Raw genomic sequence first — 13,161 nt, 5'->3', positions numbered from 1 at the left:
TACTGTAAATACATATCATTTCATTTGTCAAATATATATATATATATATTTGTATGTGTGTGTATATATATATATATATGTGTGTGTGTGTGTGTGTGTGTGTGTGTGTACCTTAACAAAGATGAGAGGGAGTTATTCTTTGAAAATGGAAAAGACAGAAGAAAGTCAAGCCAAGATTATTTAGTGAAAAATCTAGAAAACTGAGTAAACCTTGTATGTGGGAAAAGTTTGTTTCAAGAAACATCAGAAGGCAACCTGGTCTGCAGAGAGAGTTCTAGGACAGCCAGGTTTATTATACAGAGAAATCCTGTCGCCAAAAAAAAAAATGGAGGAAAAGGAGGAAGAGGAGGAAGAGAAGAAGAGAAAGAGGAGGATGAGGAAGAGGAGGAGGAGAAGAGGAGGAAGAGGAGGAGGAAGAAGAGGAGGAGAGGAGGAGGAGAGGAGGAGAAAGGAGGAAGAGGAGAAGGTGAAGGAGAAGAGGAGGAGGTGAAGAAAAAGAGGAGGAGGAGGAAGAAGAGGAGGAGGAGGAGGCAGTAACAGCATTGGCAGAGTACTAAAGGCTTTAAGAGGCAAGAAATGGTCAAGACTTTCCTGGAGGCCAGCATGGGCCAGACCTGGGTTGAGCAGGATGATGACAGGGCTAAAACTAAAGCCAGAGCCAGCCAGCATAGGGACTTCTGGAAACCAGTTGTCACTGCTGCCAAACAGGCCGAGCTCTTTGTACCCAGGCTGTGCCTGTATGGAGCACAGAGGACATCTAGTAGGGAAAAAACACTTATCATAAGACAGGGCGCATAGCATCCATTTAATAAAAGTCAGATAACCAACACACACACACACACACACACACACACACACACACACACACATACACACACATACACACACACACACACACACACACACACACACACACACACACCAGTGCTCATATCCATATGCTCCAAATCCTCTATTCACTGAGGGGAAATCCACTGGCATCGAATTAACCATCTAGTTAATACTAGAGTAGTGGCTGTTGGCATTTTTATGACCAGATGAAGCAAACCCCTGCCTCTGTGTAGTTGCCCTTACATCATAAGGACCCCACACCCACGTCTCGTTTGCGCCTCATTCCCAGACCCTGGGAAGCAGCCAGATTTCCCTCTCCATGGATTCATATACCTGCAAGTAATGGACTCATATAGTATGTAATTATCCTGCCCGTATGTTTGCTTAGCTTGCTTGTGCGCTGTGCCTCTGCTATGACATATATCGGCACATTGGTTGCATGAGTGAATACTACCACATAATATGTGTGTACCTCAATTTTTATCCACTTATCCACCAGTAGGCGATAGGCGTTGTTTGCATGATTTGGTGATTGTGACTATTTCTATTATGATGTACTGTATGAGCACTTTTACTGTTTGAGGTACACACCTAGGAGAGGGACTACTAAATCATGCAGTCATTCTGTTTTGTAAGGAAGCACCAAGCCGTTTTCTCCAGAGGCTGGACCACGTAACAGTGCAAAATGGTGACTCTTTAGCTACCTCTCAACCCTATAAGTATATACTCCCTCCCACCCGCTTTCCAGAGGGTAGAGCTGCCTACCCTAGGCTACTGTGCTTTACCTAGCATGGCAGTCTGAATAGCTGCTTCGCCCAACCTGCCTGAATATAACTTTTACATATTTTAATTAATTTATTTATTTATACAGTATTATGCCTGCATATATGTCTGCCTGCCAGAAGAGGGCACCCAGATCTCATTATAGATGGTTGTGAGCCACCATGTGGTTGCTGGGAATTGAACTCAGGACCTTTGGAAGAACAGACAGTATTCTTAACCTCTGAGGTATCTCTGCAGTCTCCAAACTTTTATATTTTTAACTAAGGAAAAAAGTTTTAGAGGGAGAAAAACTGATGTTTCACATCTCAGTTTGAGTCCCTGAGGGAACAAAGAAAAGAAAAGAAAAGAAAAGAAAAGAAAAGAAAAGAAAAGAAGACCAGCGTCCCATCTTGAGACTATCAGGTGGGAAGGGCCCCTCTTGCCTCTTTGTGCTGTTCAGATCTTTAACTGGTCTGATAAAGCGCCCTGAAAACAAGTCATGCAATCAGTATAACTCTACCAATTCTAATGTTCTTCTCCAAAACCAGCCTCTCACACACCAACTCCCTGGGTAACTTGTATCACATTCACATTGAAAAAAAAATTAAGAAGCACCAGGGTAACTTCAGGGCCAAAGCATATCCTAGAACCACTACTGAATTCTATTTGAAAGTATACAATGTTATTATTTAAGCTGTTCATAGAGCTGTTGACTACTTCCTCCCTATGTTATACAAGGAGCCTACTAAGCTAATAGTCCTCAGCACCTTTTTGGATGCTAAAGTCCATAAATGAACTAGAGCTACCTTGAACTATCAACATTTCAAATCAGGAAACACGCAGGTGATCCTTAGAGTGTGGTGTGACGTCATGTACACTAAAATCACCCTGCGTCTTGGCTTCAGGAGAACTGTTTTAAACTGTGTTTAAAAGTTTTTTTTTAATGTGATCTGTTGCTACTTAAAAACAATAGTTATAAATTATTGAAATCGTTTGATAGTGTGTAAACTCTTTTCTAAATAGTTGATTTATGATATGTAGTTGACAGGCTCCTAAGGGGATCACACTATAATTATGAACTATTTTTTGCCTTTATTTCTTTTAAATAAATCTTGGAAAGCACTGACACAGGACACACTTTCTCAAAATAAAAATAAATGAAATGTCTTCTAACTTTATTTTTCACCTTGAGTTATTATTGGCATTTTATCAAGATTCTACTTTACAAAACCAAAATCAAATAATAAAAAAAATATTCAAAATAGGTAACTGAACATACAAATGTTCCACAAGCCTTCTGATGATTGATCAATCAAAAATTTACTCTTGCCTTACTGAGCAAACACACTTGCATGGCCAGCTCCTAACATCATGCTGAGATAGGATAAGTGTAGCTATTACCTCATGGAGTGGGTAATCAAGCCACAGCCCCACCTTGCTTTTAAAGTAGAAGTGGAAGGCTGCTGAGCACCTTTCCTGTAAGTACTTAGCAGTTTCACTTCTTGGAAAGAATAAATAACATTATTTACATGTATTAAAATATTTGATGACGTATAAAATCCTTTTTATAACTAGTTAGATGAATAAAAATCCCTTTGTATGAATAGCTAAATGAATAAGACATTCATCTAGCTATCAGTTCCCTGAAGACACTGTATTATAATGGTTTGTGAACTGCTTTGCACATTTTTTTTCTTTTAAAAGCACATCAGTAATTTGCCTATTTATGTATTTCAGCCAAACAGCAAATAAAATGTACATAAAATCTCAAGCATTCAATAAGGAATGGCACTTTATAATTTTCTGTTTCCTAGTTACAAATTGCTTTTGCGAATTTCTGTCCAACCACTGTTGTAAGAAAAATACCCCTCAGTACAGAATTTAAAGTTTATGCATAATGTATGTTCTAGATGAGTTAAGAGACATAACAAGTGATTTAATATTACTATGTAACTCTTCCCCCCTTACCTTCCACAGAAACATACATGCCCTTACCATGCTAATACAGAGCAAACATAAGAAGCATGAATGTTCTGCTGGGAACTGGGGATTCAGTGACATCATTGAGAAGGAGGCCTGGAGCCCTGGGATGCTTACTGTCATGCGGCTACTTGTGAGCCTCCAATTTAGTTAGTGCTCATAGGCACGCACATTACTGAAGAGACATTTGGAAAACAGCTGGACACTGTGGGCATATGCTTTTGGTTTTTCACATGGGTAACAAGAGGAAACGGAGATGGAATTTTGTGGCAAGGCAAAAAGAAGGTGGTTTGGTGAAAAAGAAGGGCTTACAGCCATCCTAGAGTCACAGCTCTATTTCTGCATTTCAGGGTTTTGAAGACTTGGAGCTGTTTCTCCATTTCATCTGAAATGGGTTACACTATTACACTGACTAGCTCTGATGTTTGAATTCATACATGTGTGACATAGAGACACAGATAAACACAGAGAGCCCTTACAAATAGCTGCTCTGATGCTTTTATTTAATTTAGCAAATATGGATACTTATACTTTGATAATACATATTTTTCTATCCTGATGGAAAACATACTTGCACTAATTTGGTTTCCATTGCTCTGTTATAACAGTGACCAACACAAACTCGAGAAGAAAGGATTTATCTGTCTTACACTTCTCTGCCATAGTCCATCATCAGGAAAATTCAAGATATGATCCTGGAGGCAGGAACTGAAGCAGAGACCAGGCCAGGAAGGAATACTGCTTATTTGCCTGCTCCCCATGCCTTACTGAGCCTGCTTTTTCATACAGCCCAGGAACACCAGCCCAGATTGTCCCAACACACATCACTCAGTACCCAAGGAAATGCCCACCTACATAACCATGGGCCACACGCATGGTGGCAGGTCCTCAGCTGAGGTGGCTCTAGGTTTGGTTTAGTTTGGGTTAGTTTAACTAACCAGGCCAATACTCAACATTAAAATGTCTTCCTCATCTTTGATTGGCTCACCAACCTAGGCTGTTTCCTTACAAATGATATAATAGTTCAAAATATAATCTAGGTGGTATAAATAAGAAATAAAAAAATTAGCAGATGTTCTCCTGAAGAATGCTACACATTTACTGAATACTAAAATGACTCTCATACAAAAATGTTTTGCAATTATGTTTAATTTTAATTTTGACTCATTTTCTCTCTTTGATATATTCATTCTGTTAAGGAAAATTGAGTAAAATCCAAAGACACATAAAAGCTTCCATTTTCCTGAATCCTCAGAGCTCAATTTCTTTAAATTAGATCTTTTTTTGCCTTTAACCAGAACTTGCAAATGTTCTTGACTTTGCATAATGAGGACTTGAAAAACTAAGAAGGCACAGCACATACATTCAACTTTAAAAAAATGATTTTTAAGTTTTTTAAATTATGCTTGAATGCAAATGTCTTATAATTTTATTGAACATTATGTTCCTTTTTAATACTCTTCTAAGCATTCTCAGATTTTCTGCAACATTTGTTTGTTTGTTGACAAGTGGATAGAATTACTTGGCTCTCGGGATGGTTTCTTACTATGTAAATACAGACTTATACAGAGAACAAGATTTATGTTTGCCAACTCAAAGAGAACTCAAATGTGCGATAAGCAGAAAGATCAAATCAATTGGAGCACACCCATTTGATCTGACCAGAATTCTTCTTCGATTACACAGTTTAATTCAGGATGAAAGAGTAAAGCCCATTCATAATACAGCATTAAATAAAAAATTCTTCTTTCATAGCACAATTCTAATTTTCCTATATCCCCCTATATCTGCATTTAAACAGATAGATTCAGTTATTGACAGTGTAGGAGGCTGGTAACAATACTATCTTTATAAATGACTTTAACATGTTTTGTTTTAAAAATAAGCAGTTGTATATGGAATCAGAAAATTATATCATACTGTTAAATATATGGCTTAGTTTGAAATGCCTAAAAATAAGAGTGCCTCTTTTCAATAATGAACACACTTGAAACTAAGCTCTGTACTTCAAGGCTCCTGCTTTAGTGCTTGCAGAAGCGTGAGTATTTATCTTCTCCCTGAAAGCCTCTACTCCCTAGAGACAGATTGATTGCCTAGTTTAGAGTGTCGTTTCCCCCCATTTTTTGTGTAGGAACAATTATTTACTGTTGCATCATTTTAGACACATTGCAAATAGAAAATGAGAACAAGGAATCAGTTTATAATATTTGTTGAGAGTGATGAGCACAGTGCTTCAGGTAACCATTTCATTCCACAGAGAAACTCAAGGAAATTCCTCTAAAATCAGGGACCAGACAAAACTTCCCACTTTCTCCATATCTCTTCAATATAGTTCTTGAAGTCCTAGCTAGAGCAATAAGACAACAAAAGGAGATCAAGGAATCCAAATGGGAAAGGAGGAAGTCAAATTATCCCTATTTGCAGATGATATGATAGTGTACATAAGTGACCCCCAAAATTCTACTAGAGCACTCCTACAGCTGATAAACATCTTCAGCAAAGTGACTGGATACAAAATTATCTCAAATAAATCAGTAGCCTTCCTGTATATAAATGACAATCGTGCTGAGAAAGAAATTAGGGAAACTGCATCCTTCACGATAACCACAAGCAAGATAAAGTATCTAGGAATAACTCTAACCGAGCAAGTGAAAGACTCGTTTGAAAAAAAACTTCAAATCTTTGGAGGATGAGATTGAAGATGATATCAGAAGATGGAAAGATCTCCCTTGTTCGTGGATTGGGAGAATTAACATAATAAAAATGGCCATCTTACCAAAAGCAGTTTACAGATTCAATACAATCCCTATCGAAATACCTACACAATTTTTTAAGACATTGAAAGATAAGTTCTCAATTTTATATGGAAAAACAAAAACCTAGAATAGCTAAAACAATCCTGTACAATAAAAGATCCTCCAGAGGAATCTCCATACCTGATCTCAAGCTGTACTATAGAGCAACAGTAATTAAAACAGCATGGTACTGGCATAGAAATAGGCTGGTTGACCAATGGAATCGAATTAAAGACCCAGAAATAAATCCACACACATATGCACACTTGATTTTTGACAAAGAAGCCAAATCCATTCAATGGAAAAAGGATAGCATCTTCAACAAATGGTGCTAGTCTAACTGGATGTCTACATATAGAAAGATGCAAGTAGATCCATATTTATCACCATGCACAAAATTTAAGTCTAAGTGGATTAAAGACCTCAACATAAAACCAGAGACATTAAATCTGTTAGAAGAAAAGTGGGAAAGAACCTGGAACACATTGACACAGGAGACAACTTCCTGAACAGAACTCCAACAGCCCAGGATCTAAGATCAACAATTAATAAATGTGACCTTATGAGGCTGAGAAGCTTCTGTAAGGCAAAAGACACTATCAACAGAACAAAGCGACAGCCTACAGACTGGAAAAAGATCTTTATCAACCCTATATCTGACAAAGGTCTAATATCCAAAATATATAAAGAACTCAAGAAATTAAACACCAAGCCAAATAACCCAATTAAAAAATGGGGCTCAAAACTAAACAGAGAATTATCAACAGAGGAATATCAAATGGCCAAGAAACACCTAGGGAAATGCTCAATGTCCTTAGTCATGAGAGAAAGGCAAATCAAAACGACTCTGAGATTCATCTTATACCCATTAGAATGGCAAAGATCAAAAACTCAAGTGATGGCACATGCTGGCGAGGATGTGGAGAAAGGGAAACACTCTTCACTGCTGGTGGGAGTGCAAACTTGTACAACCACTTTGGAAATCTATCTTACACTTTCTCAGAAAACTGACCAGGGCTACCTCAAGACCCAGCTATTCCACTCCTCCACTCCTTGAAATATACCCAAAAGATGCTCCACCACACAACAAGGACATTTACTCAACCATGTTCATAGTAGCCTTATTCATAATAGCCAGAATCTAGAAACAACCTAGATGTCCCTGAGTCTAAGGATGGATAAAGAAACTAGAGTACATTTACATTATGGAATACTACTCAGCTATTAAAAACAAGAAAATCCTGAAACTTGCAGGCAAATTGATGGAACTAGAGATGATCATACTGACGATGAGTTAACCCAGACCCAGAAAGATACACATGGCATATACTCACTTATAATTGGACACTAGCCTAACAGATGTCCCCTGAAAGTCTTCACTTAGCTGAAGATTAGGATAGATACTGGGACTTCCTGTTGGAATGCTAGATGAGAGAGGTAAGGAAGACTGGGGAAATAGGAGGATCCAGAAGGTTCTATTAACCTACAAGAAGATCATTAAGGCTGGCCTATCTTGACCCAGGCAGGCCAGCTCAAACTACTGTATCAACAAAGGAGAATGCAAACCTAGAACTCCTATCCATATCTAGCCAACAGACACCACATTCTCCACAATTGTGTGGAGAGCAGGGACTGACTTGAACATGAACTCCAGTGCCCCCTATTTGACCATATCCCCTTGGAGAGGAGATCTGGTAACACTCAGAGGAAGAGTAAGTAGGCTACCAGGAAGCGGCCTGATAGGCTGTGGGGGATGAGGTCCTCTTCTGTCACAGACCTAGGGGAAGGAGTAGGATGAAAGAGGGAGAGTGGAGGGGGAATGGGAAGATACAAGTGAGGGGATAACAACTGAGATGTAATTTGAATAAACTGCTTAAATAAAATTTTTTAAAAAAAAAAAAAGAAGGATGTTGTCTCAAAACAGTTCCAAGTTCTTGAACTTCTTGCACAAGACATTTCAATGTATTTTGCAACAATGGAAATAATGCATAAATAAAAGATGTTTTTCTCAAAGTCTGGTTTGTAAAAATCAATTTAAGAATAATATGTATTTCTGTTTATCCTAAGTACATAAATACCATCTGGATACGAACTCCCTCTTTACCATGTGTTGACTGCTCAATGTTTATCCCTATGACCACGTATCTGGGAGAACTTAAGGGAAGAAAGATTGATTTTGGCTTCTGGCTTCAGAGACATCTTCAGAGCACGGATGGTGTTGGAGAACAGAGTGGTGCGTTATAGCCATCTGCAAGTAGAGAAAAGTAATGCACAGAGGGACCAAGGCACCATTCAGCCCCCAAAGATAAAGCCTAGTGTTCTACCTCCTCCAACCAGGTCCCTCCTCCTCCCTTTGATCACCTACCAATACCAAACCAAGAGTTGGTCCAGCCAGTGAGTCAGAGCCTTCAGGATCTAACCATCTGGGGAATGCCCTCACTAGCATCCCCAGGTGCACTTCAGCTTAACAATTGAGATGTTAACATCTCACCGTACCATACATAGCATAATTAGTATCGCCTCATGTTTCAGTAGATCTCTTAAGCGTTGGAGTGTTTGTTTTTTAAAAAAAAATATGGTATAAATGTCTGAAAAATTCAAACCAGAAAAATCAGGGGTAGCTGACTCATCAGAATACATACATTCTAGTTGTTAGAGATACTGTTTTGCAAGAACTTAACTCGGCTTCTAAGGCCCGAGAGTAAGAAGTTAGCTTGTTTTCTCTTAACAGTGATCATAAGTATACATTTAAAAGTCAATGTATGGTTACAAAACATTTCACTGAACGCAAATTCCAACAAAGGGAGCAAAAGGCAAAATGAAAGAATTGGTGGCTTCCCAGTTCTAAGGTGGGGCCATTAAAGATGCAAGATATAATTTTGAAATAGATTTGGAATGCTTAGCCACTGAATGAATCATAAAAGGATGAAATGGAGTAAAATAGAAAAAGGAGATGAGACTTTAGAATGGAAGATACACAGAAAAAGCAAACTAGAATGTTCAGTTGGAGAGAAATAATGACAAGAAGAGAAGGATAGACAGGGAGAAGCAGAGTAAATCATGTAAATCAAATAAAGACAGCAAATTAAGTAGTGAATGGATGGGTGGGTGGATGGATGGATATATAGGTAGATGATAAGTAGACAAGTGATTGATAGGTAAATAGATGATAGACAGGTGATACATAAATGATATATAGAGAATAGATAGATGATAAGTAGTAGATAGATAGATAGATAGATAGATAGATAGATAGAAGAGAAGAGAGAGAGAGAGAGAGAGAGAGAGAGAGAGAGAGAGAGAGGTGAAATAGAAAATAGATAAATGGTAGGTAAGTAGATATGGTAGATGAGGGATGGATGGGTGGATGGATGGATGGATGGATGGATGGGTGTGTGGATGGATTGATGATAGACATAGATAAATTTTAATGGATTTTAAGCAAATGTTACTAACCACTCCTGCATATATGATTTACCCCCATTATACTCTGACTTAGAATACTGTTTTAACTTTACAAATGAATGACCAAGCTAAGGCAAGTACCACAGATTTCCCTGTGTAACATCCAATGGTAACAGCCATGCCAGCTGTAATGATGCATGCAGCAGCAGAGATGGCAAAGCAGCAATGCTCAGTGCTGTACACATATTATGTTCCAGTCACTGCACCAACAGCATAAATAAGTTGTCTCATTTCATCTTCAGATAGAGCTCTGGAGTATTATTACCCTGACTTACCAATAATAAGTCTTGGCCTTTGAAAGCTTAATAATATGCCCAAAAGTAGAAAAGAGATCCAGAATTCCAGTTAAGACCATCAGACTTCTAGGTCTGTCCTCTTAAAGACTGAACTCTAAGCTTGACAGTCCTTACCAGAGAGGCCAAAAGAAAAAGGCTGGGACCACACACCTGTACAGCACACTCCCTGCAGCACAGTTGTGCTCATCAGCAGCTCGGAGAGTAAAAGGTCCCCTTCTTCACATTCGCTTATCCAGTTTTTCTTCCCATACCCATCCTATGTCCCATGCTCATAAGGCCAAAACCTTGCCTGTCTCCAGTGACACTGTCATCAGTTAAGCTTTATGCCCTCATAGCTCCGAGTGGAGATCTACTGGGAGGACTTCCATCCATCACTGTCATGTAGACCCACATAGTATATCACTCGGTCATGCATATCAGGAAATTGATTCTGCAAACAAAGAAATGTTAGGAAAGAAATTAGGTGTTTACATGTCAATAAACAATTAACAGGCCAGGTGAGTCTAAGTTTGGGATGCAAGGATTTCTTCCTCTGCATTTCCACGGGCAATCACCAGTTCATTCCTGAATATAAACATGGAGACCCTGAACATGGCAAGCGTCTGTTCTGCTGTTAAAGAACACAAGGGTTAGTTGTGGGCCTGGATGTACTAAAGGAAAGGATCTTGGTGGAAGGGCAATGTGAGAGTCTATTTGTGTCTGTGCTTTTAACTTAGGTCCTTTCTGTCTGTGGAAATAAGCCATTTGCCTCTCTTTTCTAGTATGTAAAATGAAGTGTTAATAAAGTTTTGTTTTAACTAACAGTGCTATTTATGTTTGGTTGAGGTGGACACTAAGTTATGAAGACACACACACACATAGAAATAGAAAGGGGGGAACAGAGTAATTGGAGTCATTAGTCACTTGAATTTAAATAAGGATTAGAAAGTAAAGGAGAAGCAACAATGAAAGTCCACTAAGTACTCCTAGACAGCAGCGTTAACAAGGAAAACCATGCTTCAGGAGTGTCACTGACTAGAAGTGCACTGTGTGTGCTCCCATCACTGACAAAATGCCCGGCATAGCTTGGACGGGGGGAGGGGGGGGTGGTATTTATTTCAGCCGATAGTTTCAGTTCATCATGGTGGGTGCATCTGAGCAAGAGTTTACCTCATGGCATCCAGGAAGTGAGAGACTGGCTATGCGAGCTGGCTTTCTCCTTTTTGTTTCTTCTCTTCCAACTTAGTCCCAGTCTACTGGGTGATGCTGCTCATAGTCAAGAGGCCATCTCTCTTAGCTAATCTCACTTCGGAATTCTCTCATAGACAATCCCAGAGGTTTACTTTACTAGCCCCACAGGTGTCTCTCCATCCAAACCAGTCATCAATCAAGATGAGCCATCATGGATATTTGCTCGCTTTAATGGGCAAGTTATAGATTTGCTTTACCCTGGTATTGTCTTTTGAATAACAGTTATTGTCCTTTGGGAATCTCAGATTGAAAAAGTTAAAACTTTTTGTGTTTTGAGGAACAGAGATACATCTGAGAAATGCCAGTGTGGTTTTTTTTTCCCCCACATTTGTTCTTGCTGGACTTCATTTAAAATAAGTGTCCTAAAAAGTCATTTAGTAAAATAAATAAATAAATAAATAAATAAAATTAGTGTCCTTTTGGAATTAGTTATCTATGTTCCTGAGAAGTAAAAAGAGGTCTATTATAAACTACTTCCTTTATGCATGTAGATTACACTTTTTCTTCCACTCTGCTCTCTCCAGCCAACATTTTTTTTCCCCAGATTTCTTACGGGCTAACGTGTGAGTACATGTATGCGCTGTGTAATCCTAACTTTATCCATGCTTTAGTCTCTGAATGCCTTCTGGTACCTTGTCACCCTGAAACCCGCCTTTTGTTCATTCTGTATTTCAGGCCCTGCTTGACACTCAGAATCTTTTGCGCACACAAATCACAAATTTTACATTCAACCTTGGATATTCAGGGAAATTTTACCACACAGGTAAGGCTCCTCTGGCCGCTCTGTTTGGAGCTGCACTTCCCTCCCGTTCCCACTCTCCCGCATCCTTCATGCCCTTCCCCTGTCCTTCTTCATTTAGCTCCATACTACTTTTAAATTTTAGAAAGTGTTAATGATTTTAAAGCTTACGGTATTTTCTGGTGCGCGCTCTCTCTCTCTCTCTCTCTCTCTCTCTCTCTCTCTCTCTCTCTCTCTCTCTCTCTCTCTCTCTCTCTCTCTCTCTCTCTCTTTGTTGTTGTTGTTGTTGAGCTGTAATTTACATACAGAAAGTCCATAAGTAACCAAGGATCTTTAGTGAATCCTCCACAAGCTACACACAGTCATGTAACTCTCAAGCAGAGCACGAAAATCGTTCCCTTTACCGCCAACTCGTCCCCCTATCACTCAGATTCTAAACACGTCTAAACTGCTCCCCTGGTTCCCCGTTCCCTGTCCGCTACACCTGGCTTTGACGTAAACTCACCTAATCCAGCTTTTGCTGTTGTTCCCCGTGTGTTTGTCACATAGACATGGTGCTTGGGCTTCCGTTCTCTCAGTTTTCACTTCCTGTTAGTGTTTCACGTCCGAGCACGCCAGCACTTTATCCATTCTACTGCAGTGTGGATGCTTATTTCTAGCCTTTGTCATTTCTTAGGTCATCCTGTCAGGCGTCCGGCCCTGTCCCTTGGAGGACTTAAGTTCTTCTCTGTTGGCTCTCAGCCCAGAGCAAAGTTGTTCACGTGACACATATATGAAAAGCTTGAAGAGAAAAAGGCCAACCGATTTTACAAATTGATTTTTTCCAGCGTGTGTTTCTAACTGTCTGAGGACTGTGCCTCATATTTCATGTTGTTTCCTTTTTAAATTCTAGCCGTGCTGTGGGGATGTAGAAATTCATATGGTGGTTTGTATATGTATTTCTCTTATGACTAGGAAAGGAGCATATGCACATGATTGCTGGCTGTTTGAGATCCTCTTCTGAGGATGTTTGTTTCTGTTTTCTTTTTGTTACTGATTTGTAGATTCTGGATCCATTCTCCAT

At 39.2% G+C, this 13,161-nt stretch overlaps 1 protein-coding gene across 2 annotated transcripts in view; it reads left to right on the top strand.

Moving 5' to 3' along the window:
- The window catches only part of LOC311583624 (bifunctional heparan sulfate N-deacetylase/N-sulfotransferase 3), a 153,905-nt gene that overhangs the window by 43,873 nt on the left and 96,871 nt on the right, over nt 1-13,161 (top strand). For both annotated transcript variants that reach the window (XM_084757386.1, XM_084757387.1), the window contains exon 3: nt 12,035-12,122. In XM_084757386.1, the coding sequence (XP_084613512.1) occupies nt 12,035-12,122 (88 nt within the window). The remainder of the gene's footprint in view (nt 1-12,034; nt 12,123-13,161) is intronic.

Source organism: Acomys minous, assembly GCF_964271855.1.
Source record: "Acomys minous genome assembly, chromosome: 14".
In the NCBI taxonomy this organism is placed as follows: domain Eukaryota; kingdom Metazoa; phylum Chordata; class Mammalia; order Rodentia; family Muridae; genus Acomys; species Acomys minous.
The sequence above is the reverse complement of the archived record's forward strand: the minus strand, read 5'-3'. Positions and strand labels throughout refer to the sequence as shown.